The sequence below is a fragment of the Triturus cristatus genome, chromosome 2_2, assembly GCF_964204655.1.
Source record: "Triturus cristatus chromosome 2_2, aTriCri1.1, whole genome shotgun sequence".
NCBI lineage: Eukaryota > Metazoa > Chordata > Amphibia > Caudata > Salamandridae > Triturus > Triturus cristatus.
In genome coordinates, this window is record NC_140582.1 from 802,983,648 (window position 1) to 803,010,267 (window position 26,620).

Below are 26,620 nucleotides of genomic sequence, written 5' to 3' on the forward strand. Positions count from 1 at the left end.
AATAGTAGGGGAAGTGCATCTACTTATGCCCTGGCACGTTGGCGGTGCATTTACTTCAACAACAGTGTAAGGTAAGTAGGTAGAGTAGAAGACATGACACAGTGGCTTGAAGCTGTTCGTGGAGGCCAACAAGCGTTATGTGCTCCAGATCAGCTCCTGTTGATCGAAATAATTAGTCAATTAACACCATAAACTTTGCAAAAATCATACATTATAAGGTTTTCAGCTAAAAAGATCTAAAAAGCAAGCTGCTGTTGATTAACTGTTGTGAGAATGTGGGAGAGGGCATTAGTATTGAGAGATGGCTGCTGTCGTGTCTCTGTGTTGCTTGCAGTTAGGGTCTGGACATAAAGAAGTTACGCATTCCCTTCATTCCAACCTCGCTGCTCAAGAAACTGTTGCCTTGAAAATGTCACCTTTCAGCTTTTCTTTAACAGGAGGAAGTTTGGTTCCTCGCCTCTGTCTCTCTCCTTCAGGGATGCCACAAGTACATTCCTAAGCCTGGGTTCCTGCAGTCCCTGGGCCCTGTCCCAAGCCCTTTCCGTTTGTATTTCTGTATTAGTGTAAGAAAGGCAGGAAGCCATCAGGCCGCCTCAGTTCTCATCCTCACGCTTACTGTCCATTGCATATCTTTTTTTTTTATCGCTGATCGGAATTTATTTATTTTGTAATCTGAAGTTGGAAGAGGGGGTAACAATCATTTGAACATGTTTTTGTTTCACATTTCTGTTTTTGCAAGCTGCAGCTGCTCTTGCAAATACCTTCCAGCTGCAGCCATGAGTCTCATGGTAGCCAGTTATCATTGTTGCCTAAAGCTGCCTGGCCTGAATCTCTGTTTTTCTGTTCCATTTTAACCTTAAGTTATGCGGTTATTGATGCAAACATTGTGCAGAGCAGTGCGACATTGCTAGCTGAAATAAAGTTATGGGGACTGGGGAAAAACATAGACATGATCCTGCTACTCTTTCCTGTCTGTATGTTATTGTGCCCCACTTGCCACATAATGCTCCATCTGCAGGTTTGCATTTCTAGCTCAAATGGATCAAAAGGTAGAACAATCAATGCACGTGCGGTGCAACATTGTGCCTGACGTTTTTCAGAACCCAACTGATCATGTTTGAGCTGTTGATAGCTACATTCATCCATTTACAGAGGTGGCTATTTTGCCCAGATAATACAAACATCACCGTTTGTGGGAAGTGTATTTGTTTGCAGCAAGAAGCAAACATCTTAATTATTTAAATGCAGTGGTGTAGCAAGGGGTGGGGTTTGGGCAGCAGGAGTTTTGTGGGTGACGGGCTCCCCACCCCCCACCCTTACCTGCGGCCGTCAGGCGGCAAACGCAGGAAACATCACAGGCGGCACAACAACTAGCTATGCCACTGATTAAATGTGGTATGGCGTAACAGTCAGAGCTGTCAACTTTGGAGCTAGGGAACAAGGTTTGAGTCTGGGCATCGGCTAAACATCATGTAATTCTGTGCAAATCACATAATCTCCCTGTGCCTACCAAAAACATGAATGTGTCCTTGTGTAATGTAACTGGTGCTCATGTAAAGCGCTCCAATACCTTCAAGTCAAGATCTCGCTATAAAAAACTGCAACAAAAAAACGATTACAGGATAGAATAGACATCTTTATTACGTCTGAGTCATACATCAGCCAGTAAAGGTATTTATTCCATTCATTTTTTTGATTAACTGGACCTTATTCACAAAGATAAACATACACATTTGGTGTAACTTTACTCTTTGGGTGTTCACAAATGACAAGCGTAGTTTTTTTACGTGTAGTATTTTTATGACTGCAAAGACTGTCCTGTCCTTTAATGTGCGGAGTTCTCCACAGGGGCGGCTCCTCCGCTATGGCGGAGGAGCATCGCCCCACTGTTTTTAAGCAGTGGGAAGCAGAAACCTAAAATGATAGTAACTTTGCGTTATTATCATTTTAGGCTGCTTCCTGCTGCATTGCGGGTGGGTGGGTGGGCGGGGCTGCTCTGCTCTTGGAGCAGGGCAGGGGAGGAGGGGTTCGCCCACTCCTAAGTGCGCAATGACTGTTTGGTCGGCCCCCTCGGGCCACCCAAACCAGTCATGCGCACTTTCCCACTCTCCACACAGGCTGCATTACATCCTGTATGGAGAACATGCCCACCCCTACAGCCCCTGGCTGAGCGCCGTGTCACGGCGCTCAGGCCAATCACAACGCTGCATTGCAGCCTTGTAATTGGCTTAGGGGAGGAAGCCTGGCTGCCTGCTTCCTCTTCCTGTCAGGGACGGAGGCAGGAGAGCAGGAGCACAGGAGCAGCCAAGACGCAGGACCCGGTCTCAAGGTAAGTTTTATTTTTATTTTTTTATTTTGATCCCTAGCCCCCCCCCCCCACCCTGCGTCCACCCTCTCCCCCCTCCTGCGAGACATCCCTGGTTCTCCAGAGTGTAAAGATACTAAACGTAAAACTACACTCGTAGTATGTGAAAAGCAAAAAAATTGTTAATTTACACCAAAAGTGTAGGTTTAACTTTGTGGATAAGGCCCACTGTATTTAATAACGGAGACACAAACACCCCATTAGTGGTGAAAACAATATTGCATCTCGGGTCAAATACGTGCATCTGAAACAGAAGGTGCCCCAAGTTACATTTCGTCTAACAAGTGCTACAAATATATTACTTATTATTATGCTCTGGCCAGAGCAGAGCCCCCACATGAAGGCCCAGAGACTCTAAGAAGTCCAAGAGGGAAAGAAGTACAACTGAGAGAGAGAAGAAAGAGGAACAATAGGGCCAGTAATCTCACAGAGTTTCCGCAAACCTTTTCCAGAGAAACATAGCCCAGACTTGGGCCAGTGTGGGTATGGCACCCCAATATTCATTTATTTTTAGGCCAAGAATCACTCATTCCCTGGACCCAGAGAGCACAGCATTTATAATTTATCATTCCTGTAAACAAAATCAAATCAAACTTATTTGTACATTCATCAAAGAAAGTATTCTTGATTTACATTAAATCTTTTCTAATACAGAGTCCTCTCCTGTATCTCAGAAAACAATAATTTAAACAGCACTCTTTTTCTTGTATAATGCTCATTTCAAAGAGGAAACTGCCCAATGCATTTCGGGATACACTCCCTTCTTTAGGTGCTGTTCTGTACAACTACAAATTGGACAAATGCAACAAATTAGCCTTTATCTTAGCAACAACCACTATATATGTTCTTTTCATCGGATATAAACCATGCATGTGCTTATTGTTTAGCCATGATACATAGTGAGTCAGTCAGAGAGCATGCGCGCCAGGGAGGCACGCACAAAATGAGGGAAAATGCCAAACTGAGTATAAGAATCAAAGGAGTGCACGATAACAGATAACAATTTAATTTTTTTACCACCCAATGTTCATACACATGCATACATCATGCAAAAGCAGGCCCCAATTTAGTCTATGCCATTCAACTATGATCAGTCCTCCGGTTGTCCAAGAAGAATGTTTGCACTGTGCCAGTGGTGCTGGAAGCATGGTTGCAATAGGTGCAGCAACACCCCCAAAAACCTGGAAAGATTTCAGTAATAATGGCTACTTTAAAGTCCTTTCAATTGCATTCTTTTTGCGTGTTAGAAGAGGGTTACTAGTTGGGCATTTTACAAGCTGCTGCTGATTTTTCTTTCATGCACATTTATTTGTAGGAGTACAGAGCGAGGACGTTTATAATCTGAACTTAGAACATTGGAACATTGTTTGCTCCATTGAAGACAATGGAGTGCTTCGGGCTTCTAATGGCTGGTAGAGGCCTGGCGCATCAACAGTCCAATGCTTGTTCATAGCTGTTGGTGTGAACAAAGGCCCCAAGAAGCCCGAGGGGATTTCAACCCCCTCGGGCCCCCCTTGAGGCCTTTGTTTTACAAATTAGAACAGTCTACCCTGTAGGAGACGAATGTTCTAATAGCCTTAAAGCCCTCCTTAGTTGGCTCTACTGGCCATTAAAGACTCGCTCCCTTGTTAAAGGCCCTCGCCTTCGGCTCTGTCCTTTAACGCTGGAGCAGGCCTTTAATGGCTGGTCGAACTCGATACGGCTGGCTCTAAGGCCATGGTTACACTCAGTCTCGTAGATGGTGAATGTAGGAAGCGCGTCACAAATCCAGAGATGGAAGCATCACTTACAAACACCCTTTCCAAACGGGTAAAAATAATATCCTCAGCATCAAACGTACTAATTAGGCATCCTGCCTTTTAAAGCTCTGTTGTGATCGAAGGTGTGCATATATCGACCCAGAATAGCAATAGGACACAATATAGTGGGCAAAACCAATGTCGACTGGTAAGTAAATCTAAATTTTCTTTACCCAACTCTGCATGTATGTACCTAGGCAGCATATAGATCTTTTTAAGGCGCATTGATGTGGAGCTAGGAATCGTAAATCTATAATTCCCTATATGTACTTACATTTCGATATTTCGTCCCTCAATATTCTGTCCTTGACATTCTTGTACTACGATATACTGGGGGTCCATATACAGTAGCACAATCTGACCCAAGCCACAGTTTTGAGTAGAGTGAAAAAACACAATTATTACACATTAATTGCAGTTCTTCTGATGGGTTTCTCGAATATAGTATTGATCTATTTTTTAAATATCTCATATTTCAGTTGAATGTGGCGCAATTGCAGGCCCACAAATTGCCAGACTTTTATCAGTAGTTTGCTCTTTTTTGTCCCATATGAACTAAGTGCATTGAAAAATATGGAAATGGCAACTATAACTGTGAAATTTCCACATTATTCCGGTTTATTAGTTGTGAGGACACGTTTTCTGTTTAAAATGCTTTATTGGCAACACTGGCGATGAACAACACTCTGTTTACTATTATAATGAGTTCTTTTAAATATTGCTACTGTCACCATTGAATTTAATGGTGGTGTAAAGGTATGTCATGGCACTGACTGCTATTCATAACATGGTGACACCCTGACAAAACCAGTAGGCCTACCTTATTTATACTGACATCTCTTTAATTATGATGTTGTATCTGGTATAGGTTGAGGTGTATGCTGATTATAGGGTTCAGGACCTACTAGGGTTGTAATGTGATGTAAAGGTGTCCCCAAAGGTACTTACATTTACCTGAATTTTTATATTTGGAAATTAATGCATAGTATTTTGTAGTGTGTGTGTGTAATAAAAGTAATTTTCATCTTTGAAAGAAAAAGCACTGACTGGGCAATAATGTATTGAGTGTGGTTTTTGCATACTAACAAATTAACATTACTAGCCCACTCCATCTTCCCTAAGTAGGCCTTGGACCACCCTACTTTTGTACCCTGAGAGAATCAAGTTCTGCAATGTGTTACTTGTTTTCCAGTAAAGAGAGAGTTGCGGACGTAAAGTACTCACATCCTTAGCAACTAATAATGCAATTTGTTAGATCGGTTGCCAGTGCTGGGATCAATAATATCCACATAACACTAGAACGCCCTGATAACATTTTATAAGTTAAGTTCTACCACACATTACCCATGCATTAATTCTCAAAGATTTGGTTGTGTGAACTCAAGATACAGGAGAGAAAATCCACTGCACACATATTCCAGTTGAAAACATTGATGGCTGATGTACTAACTGTGTTTAATGTGACCGGTTTCCATTCTGAAATGATGTGATAGCGGGTTGGTCTTTCACAGAGTCTTTCCATTTAGAAGGATCCCAGGCCGTAGTGCCCTTTGAGTCACAACACTACGCCTTTATGAGGAGGGTGCTTCTTCATAGGTGTAGGGACTGTGACAAGTACCCACAGCGTAGATCGGGTAGAAGGAGTGGGCCTGCTACTTGCCTTAGAGGATATGTTTGGGGGTGGGACTCCAAGAAATTCTTGCTCTTGACATGGACAAGGCAGATTTCACATGAGGGAGTCAGCCCATATAGAGACTTTTTTTGCTGAGATTTTCCCACCATTGACGCAGGCAAAAAACCAATGGTGCAGCGGGGTGGAAGAGTACCCAGAAGTTAGTGTTACCCCCTAGGGGTTCCCGCCAGTAAAGTAGAGTGGTCCCCAAAGAAATGTTCCCACAGTTGGGGCACAAGAAAAGGTTGTGGCTCCTGAGGTCCCTTATTCTATTTGCTGGGGATGTGAGCTGTCAATGGGTGGCCAGTCAATGGGATGGTTTCTCAGATGGGAGGTCTACTCTTAGCCCCTGAGGAAATAGAGAATGAGTAGTGAGTGTCCTAGTTTCTTTAGCTGGCTAGTGACTGACTGTGAGGAGATCTGAGAGGGGGTGATGGACTCCGTAGATACCTGGGATGTATTTGCAGTGGACCCTAATGTCAGGGTAGGTTAGGCAACTGCCCAAGTACAGTGAAGGATGTCATCCTAGAGAATGTTTTTCCTGATCCTGAGGTGGCAACTGTGGCGATGCTTAGCCAATTCTCTAATCAGGTCGGTCCGATGGACAAGACGTTGAGGCCTACCGTGGGCAGGTTAGCCTACCGTGACCCAACCAGGTGGTTAGATGGTGTCTGCTTCTGAAAGAGAGCCCCTGAGCATCAGTCTGGGCAGAGGAAACAACGTCTGTTATGGACAGTCGCTCCGAGCTGTCGGAAGGATAGTGCCTAAGTGCTGTGGGTGACAGTCACAGGTCCCCTGAGGGGGCTGGATCTGCACCTTTAGAGTGTAGTGACCCAGATGAGTGAGGGGACTGGGGTTGTGTATTCTCCAGAGGGAGAACAACCAGTTATCCGTGGTACAGATTACAGACTAGTCTTTTTTGACAGCATCAGTACTGAGGCACTGTACCCTTGCCAGGAAGAGTGTAGTGGGTGAAGAGTTGTACACCTGAGGGTGAATGTGGGCCTAGGCAGACAGCATGGAGAAGGGGAAAGTTCGATAGACTGGTTTGGCCGAACAAACAGTCACTGCGCAGTCAGGAGTGGGCAAACCACTCCTCCCCTGCCCTGCTCGGAGAGCAGAGCAGCCCCGCCCACCCGCTTCCGTAAAGCAGCAGGACACGAACCATAAAATGACAATAACTCAAAGTTATTGTCATTTTATCTTTCCCACTGTCTAAAAGCGGTGGGGCGACGCTCCTCTGCCATAGCGGAGGACCGCCCCCGATCACCACGCTCCTCACCCTCCGCCTGTGGAGGCAAGGGCCCTGGGAGCAATGCCCCCGTTGCTGTGTCTGGAGGGATGGAGGGCTCGCAGCAGCAGCACCCCACCCACACTCTACGCAGGGTAGGGGTCAGAGGGAGAACAGTGCTCCCCCGCCGGTTTGGGGTCGGAGGGAGAACAGTGCTCCCCTGCCTGCAGATGCAGGAGATGGAGCGGGCAGGGCTGTGCAGGTGTGGGCTCCCTGCACTACCTCTTTAATAGAAGAACAAAAAACGAACAGCAGCAGCTGTGGGAGCCCTGGGTAAGACAGGGGAACCCACCAAAACAATAAACAAAACAAAAGAAACCTAAAAAGGACGACTCGTTAGGGTGAAGGGTAATCATTTATTATTCACATAATGGCGCTAAGGAGCTTCCCATAATGGCCTACGAGGCCTTAAATTTACATATCCTGCTTCTGCTCCTCAAAGCACTGGGGCACCACCAATGTATTTCACATGTGTTGTGGGAGACAGAAGAAGGTGCAGCAGCCTTTCACCCCTAAGACTGCCCCCAAACTTCTCTCAGAGTCTCCTGAGGCCTTATGCACATGACCCAGGAGAGGTTTATCATGATTTAATGAGCTCCTGGAGCTTTTGCTCTGGAGTGCAGGGACCCCTAGTGGTTGGTCTTATGTCTGCATTATGCTGCCTGTTGAAAGTAAAGAAAAGACTTTGAGGCACATAGTTTGAATTGTAATGCTTTATTAATCATACTGATGCGGACAATGCAATATTTACCTCTATACTGAAGGCTTTGGACTAATGGCACTGCTTTCATTGGTTCATATGGTGCTGCATTATTATGGCATATGGTTATTCTTTTTGATGTGGTGACACCGTGACAAAGCCAGTAGGCCCACCTTATATACATAATTATTAGATGGCACAACTTAACGTGTCACAATTCCACAAAAGATTACATAACGCAATTGATATATTTTTATTAAATCTTCCTTAAATATTGAATTCTTAAGGGAAGTGGGGAATATGAGAGAGCTTCCTTGGTTGTTATCGAAAGGTCTGTGATGCCTTCTCCCCAGGTCAGGTAGCCTGCCAATAGTCTATCGATCCACTCTTGCTTTCAGAGGCACCAAAGCAGACTAAATGGAAGCCTGATGAAGGTTTTGCTTGGTGAGGTCTCTGTCCTGGGAGGATGATGCCTGCTAAAGTCTTTATTCACATTTTGGTATATCATGTTATTTGCAAAGGGTACAAGCTCTGCTCATTTGAAACTGGTCTTTATGCAATCAGGGCACAGCAGGTCACAAAATCAGACTCTGCTCCTAATGACTTTAAGCATTACAAATAATACATCTCCAAAGGACTGTTTATTGTCAAGAGGGGGACACTGTTTTGTATTGTTAGCACTAAGGCGTGGCGTGAGTCTGTATTGTCAAAAAACACAGATCTCAACAGCTCTGGGTTTTACCAAGAGGAAAGCGCAGACCGAAGGCCTGATTTAGAGTTTGGCAGACCGGTACTGAGCCACAAACATAACGGATACCCGATCCGCCTCACTGCAAGTGCATTGTATTCTATGGCACCTATAATAGGCTGGACGGGATCCCTGTCATGTTTGTGATGGAGTACTCGACCGCCAGTGGTTAATTTGAAAAAACATAAGTGCCGGGGTTCTCGTCAGGAGGCAGCTTGCACCAGCCCATTTCTCCTGTTAGTGCCGCCTAAAACGGAACCAGCTACTAACCATGAAAGTGCGGAGAGCATGTGGCATAATGGCCAGAGCTGCTGACTTGGATCTAGGGAACCAGGCTCAACATCCTGTGATTCTGGAGTGCCCCGGCGCATGAGCCAATAATAGGGAGACAGAAGGATGTGTAGCGCGGCTGAAAGTTAATTAAAAAGCAAGGTTTTTAGCTGCTTTCTAAACAGCCTGAGATCTTGAGTGCTGCGCAATTCATAGGGAAGGGCTTTCCAGGCTTTAGACGCCCTAAAAGAGAGGGATCCACCCCCAGTTCTGGCAAGGCGGTAGCGAGGAATAGAGGCGATGCATTATCCTGCAGAGCGAAGATGTCTATGTTTATGAATTAATTTGCACTCAAATCACATTTTGATGGGCAATGTGCCTGCTAAGCATGCCAAGACATAATAATGACACAATTTTACCATTAATTTTAAGAATATGTTTTCCAGTTGCAACACTTAAGACCATTTTTACAAAAAATGCCTTTTGGAGGCCCGCACACTATACGACTAGAGGAGTTTTGATTGTACTCTACACTAGCTTGGTCTGTTACACAGATTTTTTTTTTTAGGACACAGGTTTTTTAGGCGAAAAAGTGAGCTGATGCTCCTAGAGAGCACCCCCTATTGTTCCAGTGCACCTGTACTGTCCACCTCAGTGAACATACATCTTGGTCAGACTAAATGGAGCACAAACACTGCTCGACCCTTTGTAACCAGCTCCTGCAAAATGGCCACCAGTTGTCTCTTGCTGACTAAGGTGACTGGAATCATATGGGGGAAGAGCAAGTGATTCTCATCAAGCATCACTGTCTTCCTTAGTCTTCCTTAGAGCTTCAGCTCAAAGGACTTTATCACTCAGAGCCATTGCTCACAGTGCTGCTGGCACTATGCTAACTGTTCTCCTTTTTTTCTTCACAGATCTGAAGGAAAACCTGTAAATCTTTGAAATCAGTTCATATTATCCACCTTGTAGTGAACCTAACGGGTTGACAACCACCCTTTCAGCCCAACTGGGGAATGCATAGGGCAATATTTCTGTAGGTACACCTAGCACTTGAACTTGATGGTCCCCCTGCAAATCGCTCAGTGTTTTGTATTTGTTCTCTAGCTTAAGAGAGTCTCATCGCTGTCCCCTGAAAGACTGCTATCTCTTTCCATCTCTGGGGTTTTCCTGTTACATGAATGATCTTCATGCGCTCGCATCTGATTCCCAGTTTCCTCCTCACTCTGTTTCACTGATAGGACCCCGGCCACCAACCCCTGCATTCTATCCTTAATACTCTGCACTGTGGCTTCAATCACCCTGTGTTACGGTGTGGTGAGAATGCAGTGCACTCATTGATTTAAGCAGTTTTTGCTTACCGCTGGTCATCTCAGCACTTTCCACAGACTCGTTTGTTGACTCTCTGGGGTCAGGCCTTGTAGTACTGTGATGTGGGGTGAAGAAACTCTCCTTTTCCTTCATAACTTGACAGATGGGGCATTGGCTCTTAACTGTGAAGGCACACTGTCCTATGGGATGGATACTCTTAGCATGAGGAAGACAGGAAAGAGGCCCCTATTAATGCTCCAGTCCTGTACTGAGAAGGGGGCAGCCAGCTTTCTTATGTTGCATGGCAGCTCCACTGAAGAGAGGGCTTAACTTCACCCACCCAGACATGCACTGTCTGTCCTGCTTATGTCCATCTCGCTATCTCGTTCACTCAAGTGACTAAGATACCACTGTGACTTCAGTTAAACTGCATAATCTCGGGTAAGACATCTATTCTCCCATCTCCTACCAGGCCTAGGGAGAGACTGATGTTCCCTGCATCATCCCCATGATTGTTGCAGAATGGTGGCCAGCACAGGACTGCCACCATCATCCTGGGCTGATGTTACGCATTCATCTCAAGACATTAGGCGAAGGGAGTGCAGGGAGCTACACATATGCATCCCACCTTGGTTGAGTTAGACACACAATGCCCTGATGGACAAATCAGAATATTAAAATCAGGAAAATAGATTACTTTCTAGGGCCCACCCAGAACTCTTTATGGTCAAATTATGTGTCGCTCATATATAGAGGTAATGATCATTTAATAACTAGAAAAGCACGTCCCACTTTAATGATGTCCAGCTCCGCCAATATGTATAGTATACAGGCTCAGTGTAACTCCTACGCGAAGTTGTCTATAATGCATCTGGACCGAGCAGGCGTCCCATTGCAAACACCATAATAGTTGCAACCCAACAAGGCAGGAAAACAACAGCCAAAGTAGAGCTGTGGCAATTGACACGGGCACTGTGGGACGTGACAGCAACACGGACGGGCAGGAAACCTCAATCGTGCCCGCGTCTTGTTTAAATAACGCCGGGAACCTCGAGGAGCCGGAACACCGTGCTTTTCTAGTTATTAAATGATCGTTACCTCTATATAGACGGCGCTACTAACTGACACAATATTTTACTGACGGGGAACAGCTCTCCTTAAGGGAATCCCAGAACCAAAAAATGTTATGGAGAGGGTTTGACTCCACCTATTTCTATTGCCCTGAAGAAGTCCTGCATTGGGACGAAACGCGTCGGCTGTTCTGTGTGTTGAACGCTGTGTTTTATCTACATGAAATGAAAATGAAACCATAAAAGAGAAAGAAAAAAGAATAAATTTAAGAACTCTCTTTACTAGATATGGACGTTAAAATTGTCCTTTTTGATAAAGTTTCTTATGAGTGGTGCACCTGTGCTTTTGTCTTGTACTAGTAAAGTTATTCGACCCAGGCCTAGTCCGATGGGTTAAGGGCCATACACACACTAAAACATACACAAGAATGCTATGCTGTCTTCTGTCATTTCCTCTCACTTCATCTTTTCCTCTCATTTTGCTGAGGACTGATAATGGAATTCTTTCTCTTGCAAGCTTAGTCGATTGTTTGAAGCCAACCATTATACCATGAACAGATATATTGAAACCAGACGTCGGTGGGATTTCAGTGTAAGTGGGCCCAGAATTTCATCAATTAGCATAAAAAAATCTAAAGGGCAATCAGAACCCAATATGGACATAAAAAATTTCCATTACTGTCACAGGGAAGGATTTGTAATTATTACCCCCTCTAAGATAATCAGGAACAATTTCAAAAGCTGCTAAACATATTTTTCAAATTTGCTTCAAGGTTTGAAATGCTGCGTGATTCCGAATTACATGAACCTGTAATAACCCCTTGTGTTTCACAGTTACCCACTACATTCACCATCTGTCTCTTTACATCCTCTCCCTGTCCCTGTCTGTCTCTCCTTGCCTAGGAACAGTTTTCTGTCTCAAGCGCTCTGTCCCTCCTCTGTGTTTCCCAATCCCCGTCCCCTTCTTTACCACTCCATTGATACCCTTGCGATCTGATTTACTTGCATCGTCAAGCTGGGAAGTCGGTGTGATTGTCCTCAACCAGCTCTGTGATGGAGTTCTGGATGCAAATATTCAATTCATGAGAAATTATAACAATCTCGGTGCATATCCATTTCTAATGTGACATACTCAAGACACCTACCGTCATCCTTGGAATTGTAATCTTGATACCGGTTTGTTGGCAGATGAATGTTTTTCAATATCGAGTAAGCTGCGTCCCAACATTCCATGCATGTTCTTCTGTCTTTCCTTAATGCCATTACTATGAAGGGATTTGTGGTTATTTAGTTGATCCAGGTGTGAACTCCAGCTTTATTTTTTTCATTAATTTCCGTGTATTTGTGATGTTTTATATAGTGTTTGGTGACATTTAAGAAGTATGTGTTTTATTAACTATTTTCTAGTGCTGGTTCTCACATCACCTCACCAATGTATGATCGACTATTTTTTTTTCTTTTTATGCGCATATTTAAAAATGTTCTGGAACGTTTATTTTGTATATCAGCGGTTGATAATCTTACTGCTAGATTTGCCATTAGCTTTTTAATTTTGAAGGTAATTGATTTGTTGTGAAATAAGTTTTGGAAATTGCTTGTTTTTGCTTTGTTTCAGAACATTGGTGAGTCTGACCTGCCAAAGGTTCTACACCAATTACTGCCCATTGTCAAGTCTCACCGCGAGCGGAAATCTGATGATTACAGCCCTGACGATCTCCTTGTCCTCCTGGTTTACATTTACTCTGTGGTTGGAGAAATTCCATTGGATAAAGAATTGGATGCGGTAGAAGATGAACTGAAAAAGGCATTAGTCCGAGTGTTTTGTGATGAACCAGAGTTATCTTCTTTGCTACAGAAGATTACAGGTAGGACATCTGACACCTTTTCAGTTGAAAGAAGTACTTCCAAGCTTACCGTGTATCGGGGTTCTCTCAGGTGAAAGGGTAACTGTGCAGAGATAATGAATCTCAGCTGTTCAGTGATTTAGTAGGCAATTTGTGTAGGCATTGGTTTATTTAAGCCTGGGCGCTTGAATTAGGAAATTCCTAAGCTTTTTAAAAATTGTGAGGAAAAGCAGTGTTAAAAAAATGATCATGATGGATCAATCTTAGACATGGAAGGCGTTTTTTGCTTGAACATCAACTTAAATGTGATAAAAAGAATTTGGAGTTGACTCATGCTCCCACAGGTTCCATTGTAGTGCACGCTGTAGTTAATTTTGTGGTCCTTCTATAGCCTTTGTCAAAGGCTGGATATCAAGGTATCACTTTTTACGAAGCATGCATCTGCTGTTAGTTTTGTAGTTTTGTTTATGTCTCTGGAATAATATTCTGACCACTTTAACCTGTATTTTGGATGAACTCATGCTGACATTGGATATTTGCAGGCCAGTCATGATTGTAATACTAATTTTCTCCGATATGTTTATCTCCATTAACTTTCAATCATTTTCCTGTAGCTTCTATTAGTGGCACTGTTCTAACACAGACCAGGGGCTAGTCGCGTCTTGGTTCTCAGGGTTTTCCTGCCTAAGGGTCACTTTGTGTACATATGTCTGTGCTACCCCCATGGCCAGACCAGATCTTTTTGTATTCAAGTCATTAGAGTCAGTTACATCCTAAAAGTCTGGGAATGGCTACATGAACCTAAAGGCCTTCAACTAACTAACGCTGCCCTCACCGATGCTCAGCCCACAATTTGTATCTCATCTGGAACCTCTCCTCTGAGCTGTACCTTATTTTTTCCTCTACAGAAAAATGCTTTTACCTATTTTTCAACAATATTTTATTTTGTAATCATTACTAACACTGCCATGGACAATGTATGTAAAGCACTCTGATACCCTTGGGTCTGGTCAGGGCTATATAAAACTCCTAAAATAAATAAATAAAATAAGTTATTGATCCGTGTATTTGCCAGGTACAGTAGAATTGAATCTATAGAGCAGCTCCTTAAAAGGGTGCTGTCATTTTAAGTTCACTTGTTATCTGTTTAAAAAACAGGTACATTGTGTACTAGAGACTGCTGTATTCCTGGCACTCGTGATATCCCTTTCACTCCCCTTAGCCCTTGACAATGTACACTCATTACTGTTTCCACTGCTTTACCTTTAACATTGAGCCACATAGACATCTTTCCTGTGTAACCAATAGGGTTTGTATCTATAGCAACACTCCAGCACTCTCAGAGCTTAGATAAATCCCAACTATTGCTCCAGACATTTAAAGGATAGTGTTAGGGGTGACACCTAATGTTTGGGTGGTAGGTACGGTGGCCTTAAGCTCACTGCCTATCTGAGGAAGGGTATTCTTTCGCCTTTTATGTGCTACATGGGAGCACTTATGGTTTAAATGTTCTCCTCACTAGTAGGATGTTAGACTATTTGGGGTCTACATCTACAAAATAGTTTGTTTGGTGCCTGTGTCCAGGGTTGAATGGATCGCATAAGGCAAGGATCACATCCGCAGCCTTGGGGTGTTAATACTAGGCGGTGCACATAACAAGGCCAGACTGAAACTGACTTTTTCTGAGGGGTCAAAGATTGCTCCAGCCAGAGTGACAAACATCCTTGCAGCATCCCTACTAAGGGCCAACTCAGTTGCAGCTCTTGTCAAAGCTGGTTTACTAATTACCAGAGCCTAAAAACATCACTCCGCCTTTACCAAGTGGACGAGAATCCGACAATGCTCATTTCTCAAGTGCAAATGGTACAGAGCGTGGGTGATGCTTGTAAGCTGAGGTCAGCTATTGAACGGCTACATTTTTGGCTCATCAAAAGGCAAATTAAGTCCTTGTGATGGTAAGCTATCTCAGGGATTCGCGTGTGTGCGCGCGCGTGTCTGTCGTAAAAGTCAAAGGTTACAATCTCAGGGTGTCCACTCACCCTTTCACACATCCAAGGTCAGTAAAACGAGTGCCTTTGAGATGGAGTAAAATTGTGCAGCGTTTCATCTCTGGAAGTTTCTGATAATAAACAGATTACACTACATTTTCGTTTGCTTGATAAATTCCTCATTGTGAAAGATGAGCCCCTCATATTCCAGAGACAGCTTTTAAAATATTGACCCGAGAGAGATCTGTGCAGTCTAACAGGCTAACTAAATTCTCTTAAACCCTCTCCTGAAGGCCAGGCATCGCTACCGGTGATTGTTTCTTTCTTCTCAAGTTCTTCCATGAGTTCTGCGCTTCGGGCCCCATCAAAGAATTTAAGCGGGAGTTCAAAACATGCTTGTGTTTTTCAAGCTTTTTCTCAAACGATAACAAAATTGTTGTTTTAGTTTCCTGCTGTGGCTTTGACGCCGTTCTGAATTTTCTGATCTTTTGATTTGATGTACAACCCGAAGACCAACAAGAATTGTACTGTAAAAAAATAATAAAAATAAACAAGGTACTAACGAAAGACTTGTAAAACTGGACAGGCTTGGAAATGAGTAAAATGTTTTTGTGTCTTATAAATGTGGAAATCTTGGCTAGTTCAATGAAGCTGGGCCGTTGCATGGACTAAGGGGAAGATGGGCACATTACCGCCCAGGCCCCTTTTCATTACCAACACCACAACAAAGCCAGGAGCTCGGCGTCGGGAGGCAACAAACTCTTTAAAATCATTAAAACAAGAAGACAACAGTTTCAATACCCCGGACCATCTTTTAAATTTGTAAGCCGTATTGCTCCCATCATTTTTTCTCAAGCAAAAAAGCTGCGACAACTTGCTGCAGATATGAAGCATACATGCCCAAAAAAATATAAGAGGAAAGTGGGATATTTTTAAAAAACATAATCGGGAGAATGTATTACTCCCATTGACTTCTGTTGCGGCCTGCATCGGGATTATTGGCATGTATGGGTCTTGCAAGTGTGCTGCTGCAGGATCGGATATCAGAAATTCAGGAGCGCAGAGAAATTGCTATGACAGACAAAGAAAGAGTGACACAAATGCTGTGCACTGGCCTGCAGGAGCAGGTTACTGGCAGTGCATATTCCGACTCACACAAGGGCGTAGGTTGGTCAGTAAAATTGTGGGGGGGGTGAGCTTCAGATTTCCTGACAGTCACGCTGGCATATCATTTTAAAATACATTATACACAAGCAGGGCGCAGAAGAGGGGCTTAAGAGGCAATGAAAAGGGAGAGTGGTGCATATTGGTAAAAGTACTAAGTGAGAGAAACACAGTATTTTGTAAAATAATCCTAAAAAAATAGGGATTGTAAAACAGAGATGAATGTGTGGTTTTGTCAGTGTATACATGTAAATCTACATGTAAATCCCAGGTGAAATCCGACAGTCACCTCACCATGCCCGACTGAAAGCACCTATACCCAACTATTCATCTGAGAATACATTTATTGGGGGATGTAACACCCCAAACACCCCCCTGAAGCTACGCCCCTGCCAGTGTCTGTTGGCAGAAGCCCTCAGCGGATTCAGGGTTTTTGCTTGCAGGAATCGGGAGGCAGAAGACTAGTCTTGAAATCGGTAGTCTCCTCCATGAATCAGGACTGTTGGCATGTATGGGAAACAGAAACTCAGTTTTCTCTTTTTCCTGATTCTTGGTTCTCTGAATTGTTTCCCCCGACTGAGTTTCAGGCTTGCAGCTGTAAATATGTCCTCTGTGTTCCCACAGGTGGGTGTTAGTTCTTAAGATTTGTTAATTTTGGATTTTGTATATTACGCTGCATGACACCTTGCATTTACTTAAGAGTGCTGTACATGTAAAAAGTGATTCCATGGTTGTGAATTAGGAGGAGTTTGCTGGGCATGACCCCCTATCTAATCTCCCTCATGCACTCTCATTGGCTCTATGGTCTAGGTTCGATTGAGTAGCTCTGTGTTTAGGAGTTTCCTGAAGCAGAGATAGTTATGTTCAGCCCTCCACATCCGGTTGAGAGCATTCCACAGCTTTTGGCCTAGATATTTTTGGAATCTGCCTCAATATTCTAGTCTCTTGAATGTCTTTTGAATGATTCAATGGTGCGATGCAGCTGACTGGACATTCCTGTATGGGATGTAATGGGGCACAATATTTTTCAAGTACTATATGGTTTTATTCCAATAGCTTATATTTTTTTAACTATAAACTTGACCCTCTCTTCTGTTGGCAGCCAGTGCTGTGTTTTCAATGCTGCCCTTATGTGATCATGCTTTCACAGGCAGAGGCACATCTAGCTGTATGATTCTGTAATTGTTGCATTTTTACACTCCGCTTTAATGACAGATCATTGCATGCTAAATTATAATCTTCAAGCTGTGGATCTTGACAAGGGGAGAATCTTTTAGGGCAGTGATAGCTGCAAATTTAAATGCTAGCCGTTGATTTGGATTGAGAACGGCATGTTGGCTATGATAACAACTCCCAACATTTTAGACCTCATGGATGAAAGTGGTGGGCTTCCCATATTCTGTGACCATTTGAATGATTTTGTTAATTAAGAGGATCTCAATCTTCCATCCATCCTATCAAGGGAAATGTTCCAGCATTCAGTACTTTTTAATTTTTATCGTCTTTATTGGTTTTTCATAGGTTATGCATAGTACAATCTGCCAGTTTTATTATACAGAACAGTACAGTGACAATTACATATTCTACACTTGGTGGAGAACCAGGTTATATGGAATGCTGGCGAGAAATAACTGAAGAAATGAGAACCGTTTCTAGCTTTTTACGTATCTCTATATGTGTTATCCACTTTGCAACAGGCTATCCTCGACTCAATATTTTCACACCAACCAATTCAATAAACATAGAACTATGCGATTTCAATTAACCCACAGGTACTATGTGGCTCGGAACATATCTGAGCTAGGGCGACTCCTTATGTGTATACGCATTAAGAACAGCGGGTGCAGCGAGAAGGGGAGGAAACTTTGCACGCGCTACGCTGTTGTGTATTCACAAGGGCCAGAGGTGCTGTCTAGTTAGGCCAGGTCATGCCCGGGGAGGGGCCCAGCCAGCACACATCTATTTATTAGCCTATTGCTACTCATACCTAAAGCAGGAAACCATCTAATCCCTGCGAGGAACTAGGGGTATTCAATTTGCCTTCCACAAACAACAAGTATTTCTGCCATTGCAGGGGGTTCGGCAGTGGAGGCACGGGGAGCCTTCAGTGTTTGGGTTGTGTGCTCAGCCACCAGCGCCCTACGGAGATCCGACAGCCAAATGCGTGTGCTGGGAGCTGCACTCGATTTCCAGGAAATAGCTATTCTCCGCTTTGCAAGTGCCAAAGCTAGGTCGAGAAATTTATTAAGGTTTTTTCGCAATGCGTTGCGCTTGGTGATGCTCAGTAAAAAGTGTAAGCCTTGCACAGGTATTGTACTGTCAGTTGCTTCCACCAGTATCGTTGCAATCTCATTCCAGTAGGTGCTAAGGCGGGGGCACGCCCAAACCATGTGGAGGAACCCTCCGCCCAGACCATGTGGAGGAACCCTGGGTCTCACCCTAAGCCTCGAGGGCAAATATCGACAGATGTGGGGTACATACGGGCCAGTCTGTGTGCTGTTGAATAGGTGTGATGCAAATAATTAAACTGTGTATATTTCAGCCTACTGCATTCAGTACTTAAGATAGTTTGTGGTTTAATTCTGGGATTCATGCAATTGAACTCATCTTTGAGTGCCGTTGCCATTCATTTGAAATTGTAGCTCATGTTGTTTTAGGATCTGGACCAAGGTGCACTTAATATTGTCTGCCATTTTCCCCCTCCTACTACTCTTGAGGCGCTCTGGGATCCTCAGTGGTGCAAGCCCACCATTCCCATTTAAAACCTGTGCCAAGCATCAGTGAATGCTTCTGATGCTTTGATCTTTATTTTTTCATGGGTCAGGGGGAATTCATGTATTTAAGTCAGAATGGTAAGTCTAAGATCAGTGGTACATCTCTCAGTATACCTCTTGTGGTTGCCATAACAGTGTCTGCACTCCCAAGGGGATGCACAGGCATTTAGGCAATCAGAGGTTCCAAGTGAAGATTTCTCTGAGTGAGGCCATCTTGCCATTGGGTCTGCTGTGTTCCTAAATCAATATGTTTTGGTCAGCAATGCCACATGAAAATGCTATTCTTAATGCCACATGTTCTGCTCATCCACAATCTATCACTTCTTTGTGTAAAACTTAGCCAAAAGGACCACCATGACATTTCCTAAAGCCAATTAAAGAACATAGGTAGTTAAGATTAATCAGTATGCCACACTGGCTTAGCCATAAAACCTAAAAGGTAATGAAAAACACAAGTTAAGGTGCTGCCTTCATATTGTGTTCAAATACCGTTGTGCTAAGTTAACCTTCTCTTCTTCCCCATCATGCAGTCTTCACAACATCAACATGCTCTTAGATGAATTGCAACTCACTCCACGGTGTAAAACATCTTTAACTACCTACTTACACCAATACACTTGCCATTATACGGCCACGGTACCAACATAATACTTCAATAAACCCACCATAATATGCCAAAAACACACACCTTCATATGTGTGTCCCTGGAAGCATCTACAAACAAGGCAAAACAGCCAGCATCATACGACCACCCACCCACCATCATATATAATCATACATCCACCATTATGTCTGCACAGCCACCAGTGTACGCCCACACGTCCCTGCTGCATTAAAATATCCTCACCCACCAACATAAGTTCATAAACCAAACTTCAAATGCCCACACACCTGCAATCAGACACTCACATAGCCACCATCAACACACTTTCCATTATCCAACTAAACATCATTTAACACACTCATTCACCAACCATCATTTATCCACCCAGCCACCATTTACCAATGCTTTGCAATGTCACTCCAAGAACTGTCATACCATCATACAATCTTCTATAAATTCATAAACCTAATCAATTAACCTCTCAAACACATCTCACTCGAACCTTGCTCAAGTAATAACAGGCATGTTTTAAGGTGAAGGTATTGATAAATTACTAGCCAACTTTAGTCATAGATAGATAGACAGATAGATAGACAGACAGACAGACAGACAGACAGACAGATAGATAGATAGATAGATAGATAGATAGATTATTAGATAGATAGATAGATAGATAGATAGATAGATAGATAGATAGATAGATAGATAGATAGATAGATAGATAGATAGATAGAATAAGCCAGGAAGTACAATGAAAGGGAAGACTACATAAAAGGAAAAGAAAGATGGAAAAGATAGGACTGAGACTGTTAGAAGGATAACAGGCTGCATAAAGATTCCAGGAAGGAAGAGGGTTAAGAAGACCAAAATACATAGGGATACAAGAAAAAGAGGAGCTCCAGGAATAAACAGCATAAGAGAGAAATAGACCACCGACAGAGTTTCTCATAACATTTACTTGTTCGTTTCAGTCGAGAACATCAACCGCCTGGAAGCCAAAGCATCAGCTCATCAAAATAACTACATTGGGAACTTCAGAGAACCTGATGAGAAAGGAAAAGAGAGTCTGATTGGTATCTAACATTGAAACTAAGAGTATTAATACCAGCTGTAGTATAAAGATTTTAGATAATAATAAATCAGTAAATCCTTACAAAGGGTTAAAAACTTGCCTTCGGCAAGGTAGGTGCAATGTTGAAGCCACTCCTGCCCTTAAGCAGGTGAAAAGAGAAAAATAAATCCCCTACTTGCGGTAAGGTGAGAGATGTTGAAGCCCACCCCTCCCCTTAAGCAAGGCCAGTGAAAAAGAAAAAGAAATCCACTACTTTGAGTAAGGTGAGGGGATTTAATGGGGAGGCAGAGGGACAGAGCCAAGAAAATCCTTCCCAACCATTTTCCAGGTCCAGGGAGAAGTACTATTTTTTTGACATCCTCCATTGTGTGACACAGACAGGTATTGTGTCTTATGAACCCTCTGCAGTCCTTGCCTTTGGGATGGGGGCTCGAGGTGAAGACCCATTTTCATTTTTCAGCACCAAAGTTATAAGCAAACCAAAAATTGCATTCACCATAGTTTGCACCATAGTTCCATAGATAGATAGATAGATAGATAGATAGATAGATAGATAGATAGATAGATAGATAAGATAGACAGATAGATAGAGAGATTGACTGTTAGATAAAGGTGATAGCCATTGTTGTAGTTAAGATTCATGGGATTCAGTTCCACAAAAAGCCTTTTTTTGATTTGTTCATAACCTCTGCACCATTTAAAGAATCTGCCTCATACTTTCTAATCAGATCCAATGACTGAGTTTCGGCATGCCACGTTTCGCTGGAGATCCGTCAGGGCAGGGATAAAGGGAGATGAAAAATGTTTTGACACCGAAAGGAAACTTTGATATCTAATAAAACAAAAATGCTAAAAAGCTTTACACCGAACCTGAATAAAAGTGGAACTGTGCTTAGTGATGTGCATTTGCTTGGTTTTGTGTAAGAAAATTGTGTTACATAAAATGTAGGAGGGGCTTCCTGGAAATAGGAGCATGGAAATAGACTTGTGTACATCTTGACCATTAATTTGTGGCTCCAGATCCTCAGTTCTTCCAAGGATAATACATTTGAAAAATAAACAAACCTTATTGGAGCAAGGCATGTTTCCCAGATCCTCGAAAGATTTGAAAATCTGGACAATTTGATTTGCTGACAGTAACTGAGAATATTTCCTGGCAGTGCTTTAAATGGGACGATACTGCCAGGTACTGAGTAAAAGCACTTTTTTATTTTGAGAGGGAAGAGTACCAGCCCTTCTCAAGAGAGACTTAATACTTTTAATTGGAGAGTACTGGCACTTCTCAGAAACAAGCAGATACTCTGGTACAGAGTACCTGCACTTCTATTTTTCCATTTCAAGCACTGTTTGTTGGGGTGGCCTTTACAGAATGCAGAGCACTGATTCCTGCATCCAGAAAGAAAGTGACGGAGAGGGGCATAAGTGGGTTCGGTGAACATAACCCTAACTATAGGGAGCATGTAGGGGTGGAGGGTAAAGATGGGCAGATAGTGAACCCAAAATTGAAAAGGCCTGTTTATCTCAGCGGATGCGTGGATTATAATTTGGGTCACTGGATCACAAATTTGCAGATAAAGCTGCATTTTTTTAAAATCACGAATACCATTTAAAAAACAAAAAAACAAATCATAGTGCAAGTATGTATTGCAAAGGCCATAGAGAGTGAGGACTGTGGACACTGGAGCCAAAGGCTGGGTGCCTCATGGGTTAAGCGTCCACTGGCAGGTCCTGCAGCCAACCCCACTGCGCATAGCCGTTACATAGGGTTTATGTCATTTTTAAGGAAACCCCATAAATTCAGTGAACATTTTTTAAGGGTACAGTCCTCCCTCCCCTCATATTATCCAAATTTATGTTTAAACAAAAAATAACCTTCCCTTAAAACACATAGTGATAACTCCAGATTCCACTACAAAAGTTTACTGAGAATCCTCGGTCGACTGGACCTTTATTACCTGCTGAAAAGTGTAAAGGGGAGAAACTATACATTCAAGACAACTAGCATGGATCAATTAGTACACTCGGAAAGGATCACTGACTCCGAATTTCAATTTAGGGGTTTTATTACAAAGCCAAAAATAACTGAATATGCAAACATCTCATAACGAGGTACATAGGAACTAATACAAAGCCCACTCTACGAATCAGTCTTATCCGGTGCAGCATAAAAAGAATGAGCAACTCCAGAAATACTAAACAGGCAATAACTGCACCAACATCGATATTAGTCTTCATTAGTGGCTGAAAAAGGAATCCGTTAATCTGTCCCTACACTATCACTAAAGTGGCATCCCTACTTAGCATTTCCCAGGCAAGATCAAGAAAAGGTGTCAGCTCGTGAAGACTTCCTAAGAAGTGCACTCACGTTGTATGGGTCAGTAGCCAAAGCTACAAGATTCGTTCTAAGTCTTCCTTCTAAGAATTGATCCCTTCTTTCTACCCTCTAACGGCTATCTGCTAACTCATCCCTCGGGGCACTGTCCCTAATACAAAATGCACAATCAATATAACACGCCCCTGAAACACTTCTTCTGGCCAGGCACCTCTCATAGGTAATTTTCCACCAAAACTTGTGCTCAGTCCAGCGACGGTTGGTGTGTCCTTGGGTCTCAGGCTTCTTCAGCAAGAAAGAATATCGGCTCCCAATTATCGGCATTCCTGAATACTATGTAACATGTCTCCTCCATACCTAACTCCTAAAACAAAGGCATTAGTCTAACTATCAAGGATGGTGTCCTTGCACCTGCAACAGAACCATGAGAACAGAACAACCTAGCATGCACATGAATTTCGCTGTCTGCCTCGAAATGAGAGCTTTACCAGGGTAAAGTGCATTTCAGGCCTACACAAACCAGCTAACATAAGAAATATGAATAGGCCTTTCATAGCACGAAAGAGCAAATACTCCATCTAGGCCTTTGACATCAAATTAAACATGCATTTATAAATGTTGCATCTGCAAGCACTACATTTAATCACATTTGAGGCACAATTAATCATTTCTACATGTGCAGACTTTATGGTGCACAGTTACATCTAACGCATTACATTACACATGAGCTACTTAATTAAGCATTTGCAATGAACATCGAGAAATACATGAATGCCATTTTACTTCTCTTGAATGGCATGACTCATTCTTAACACTTCATTTACTATCGATTATTACAACACAATTCACCAACTAAAGTTAACACACATAAGTATATATGTGGGTACGGACTATTTGTGAATATGATGTACCCCTACAATTTCCAGAATATCACTGCGCTCTATCAGTTCCCGCCTCTGATGACAAGTGTCATCAACAAAAATCACAACTCCCTGGAGAAAGAACCGACCTAAACGGAACTTGTAGCCATTCTTCCCTGTTGCAACCTCTCTAGATTCTTGATATTCTCGTAATGCAGAGCTTTCCAAACTCTGTGTCACCTGTAAGTGGTGGGTGTGTTGCAGGATGTCGCCTGTACTTCGCAGTTCGTACGCCAGACGTACGCAGAGAAAGGAGAGGGTGAGCGTGTGTGTTCGCGAAACATGCACAGTTTGTTCCGCAGAGCCATTCCCGGCAGGAGTGTTAGCCCGGGGAGGAGGAGGGAACAGCAGGGCCGGAGAACAATCGGTTGCCGCCAGGCTCCACTGACTGTCTGAGCCCACGCACCATGAGTATCGAGCCTCCGGCTGGCCTGACCGACCTGCTGCACACTTTATTCGGACACCGTAAGTAAGGCCTTGAAATTCAAGACCTTCTCACAAGTACGGGTGTTCAAGTAGGTAGGCAGGGCATAGACTGCGCCTTTCTGTCTGATGTGTTGTTTGAATATTCGCTGGTCCTTTAAACGGTTGGCCTGGAAGAGGATGGGTGATGTGAGGTGGGTGGAGCAGGGCTGGATGGAAGGCAGTACAAAAGGGGGTGGTCATGGACGGAGCATCAGAACCAATCAAACACTCACACCCAGTCAACAGATCTGGGTTTAATCCATCACAGTTCATTAGCTCACTCTGCCACCCCAGTTCAGACATGGCCATATGCAAATCAGTCTCACCCTGTGACTCATGGGAACAGTCCAGCCCGAACTGCCAAGCCATGCCTTCCCTGGACCGGAAACAAGCTTCCTAGGACCGGTTTCTGGCATTACAGCCGTCTTCAGCCAGGCTTGCTTGAATCCAGTGGCAAAGTGAGCAAGGGATCACGTCTGAGCATACCCTGCCAACTTATGGCGAACAAAGAGGTACAAAAGGGGGTGGTGCTGGACGGAGCATCAGAACCAATCAAACACTCACACCCAGTCAACAGATCTGGGTTTAATCCATCACCGTTCTTTAGCCCACTCTGCCATCCCAGTTCAGACATGGCCATTTGCAAATCAGTCTGACCCTGTGCCTTATGGGAACAGTCCAGCCCGAACTGCCAAGCCATGCCTTCCCTGGACCGGAAACAAGCTTCCTAGGACCGGTTTCTGGCATTTCAGCCGTCTTCAGCCAGGCTTGCTGGAATCCAGTGGCAAAGTGAGCAAGGGACTCACGTATGAGCATACCCTGCCAACTTATGGCGAACAAAGAGGTACAAAAGGGGGTGGTGATGGACGGAGCATCAGAACCAATCAAACACTCACACCCAGTCAACAGATCTGGGTTTAATCCATCACCGTTCTTTAGCCCACTCTGCCACCCCAGTTCAGACATGGCCATATGCAAATCAGTCTGGATGGAAGGCAGGGCTGGATGGAGGGCAGGGATGGATGGATGAATGGACGAAGAGTAGGATAGACGGATTTAAAGAAGGTCAAAAGGAGACTCACTGGCATCATTCACTCGCTCACGGACGTTTGGGATATGGTTCAACTACTCCCTTCTTGTGCACTGCCAGGTTAAGAGAGGCATGACCCAGCCCATGCTGGCTGTGCATCAGGAAGACCCGGAGCAGGCACTATAGAAAGCGCCGCATGCACAGCCTCAGACGCACAGGCACTATTCAAAAGCGCCGCATGCACAGCCTCAGGCGCACAGGCACTATACAAAGTGCCGCATACAAAGCATCAGGTGCACAGGCACTATACAAAGCACTGCATACACAGTCTCAGGTGCACAGGCACTCACCACTCACTGATGTCATCACCTTCTTGTGACAGGGCGATAATTAACACGCTACCTTCACTGAACAGTGAACCAACGAGAGAAGCGGCTCCCCAAAACAAAGAAGGGATAAGGGTGGGGGGGTCCAGGAGACGGAGTCTGGGTTTTTAAGGTTAAACAAAGCACTCTTGTAAACCTGCTGACTCTGCTGTACAATCGAACATCAAGTTAAGGGAGGTCATACTGAGTAATTCGGCCCTAGGGACTCCCAGGGCAAACAGAATGATTGAGTATTTTTATTTAACTTACAGCACGTAGTAGCGATGATTATCATTTTTATCTCATGCCTCCTAACACTGATGTTCAGCTTGCTTCCAAACACTCCCACTTTTGGCAGATAAGAAACGTGAGGCATGAAAATGTTATGACTTGCACAGTATTATTCTATTTTATTTGTAGTCCCCTGGGAATATAGCTCCACTGGCCTGAGAGCTGACTACCAACCCAACAGAAAAGCATGAGAATTCCTCAAACAAGTATTTGGAAAACACAAACCTGTTCTGACAGTAAAACAAATCTAAGCTTTACTGAAACAGTGAGTCTCTTCTAGTGCCTTCATGAAAGGACAGAGCTGGTGTGCCTGTCAAGTCGCCCAGAAGAGTATTTGATAGTATGCCGGCAATAACTAGAAAAGGCCTAACCTCAGCCTTTTTCCGATGGTTTGGGGGCTCCATAGTGGTTAATGCAAATAGCGGTTTTTGGTGTGTTGAGAAACTCGCCTCGCAGTAGGGACACATTTATGGCTTGGTGGTATATTTCATGAAGTCTTTCCTTTTGCGCGCCTAGGATGTCAGCAGAACAAGCGATAGACAGTT

General features: G+C 43.6%; 1 protein-coding gene across 1 annotated transcript in view; it reads left to right on the forward strand.

The window, feature by feature from the left end:
- SCFD2 (sec1 family domain containing 2) overlaps window positions 1-26,620 on the forward strand; it is a 1,689,485-nt gene that overhangs the window by 622,856 nt on the left and 1,040,009 nt on the right. The window contains exon 5 of the mRNA XM_085642103.1: window positions 12,842-13,091. Coding sequence (XP_085498229.1) covers window positions 12,842-13,091 — 250 coding nt within the window. The remainder of the gene's footprint in view (window positions 1-12,841; window positions 13,092-26,620) is intronic.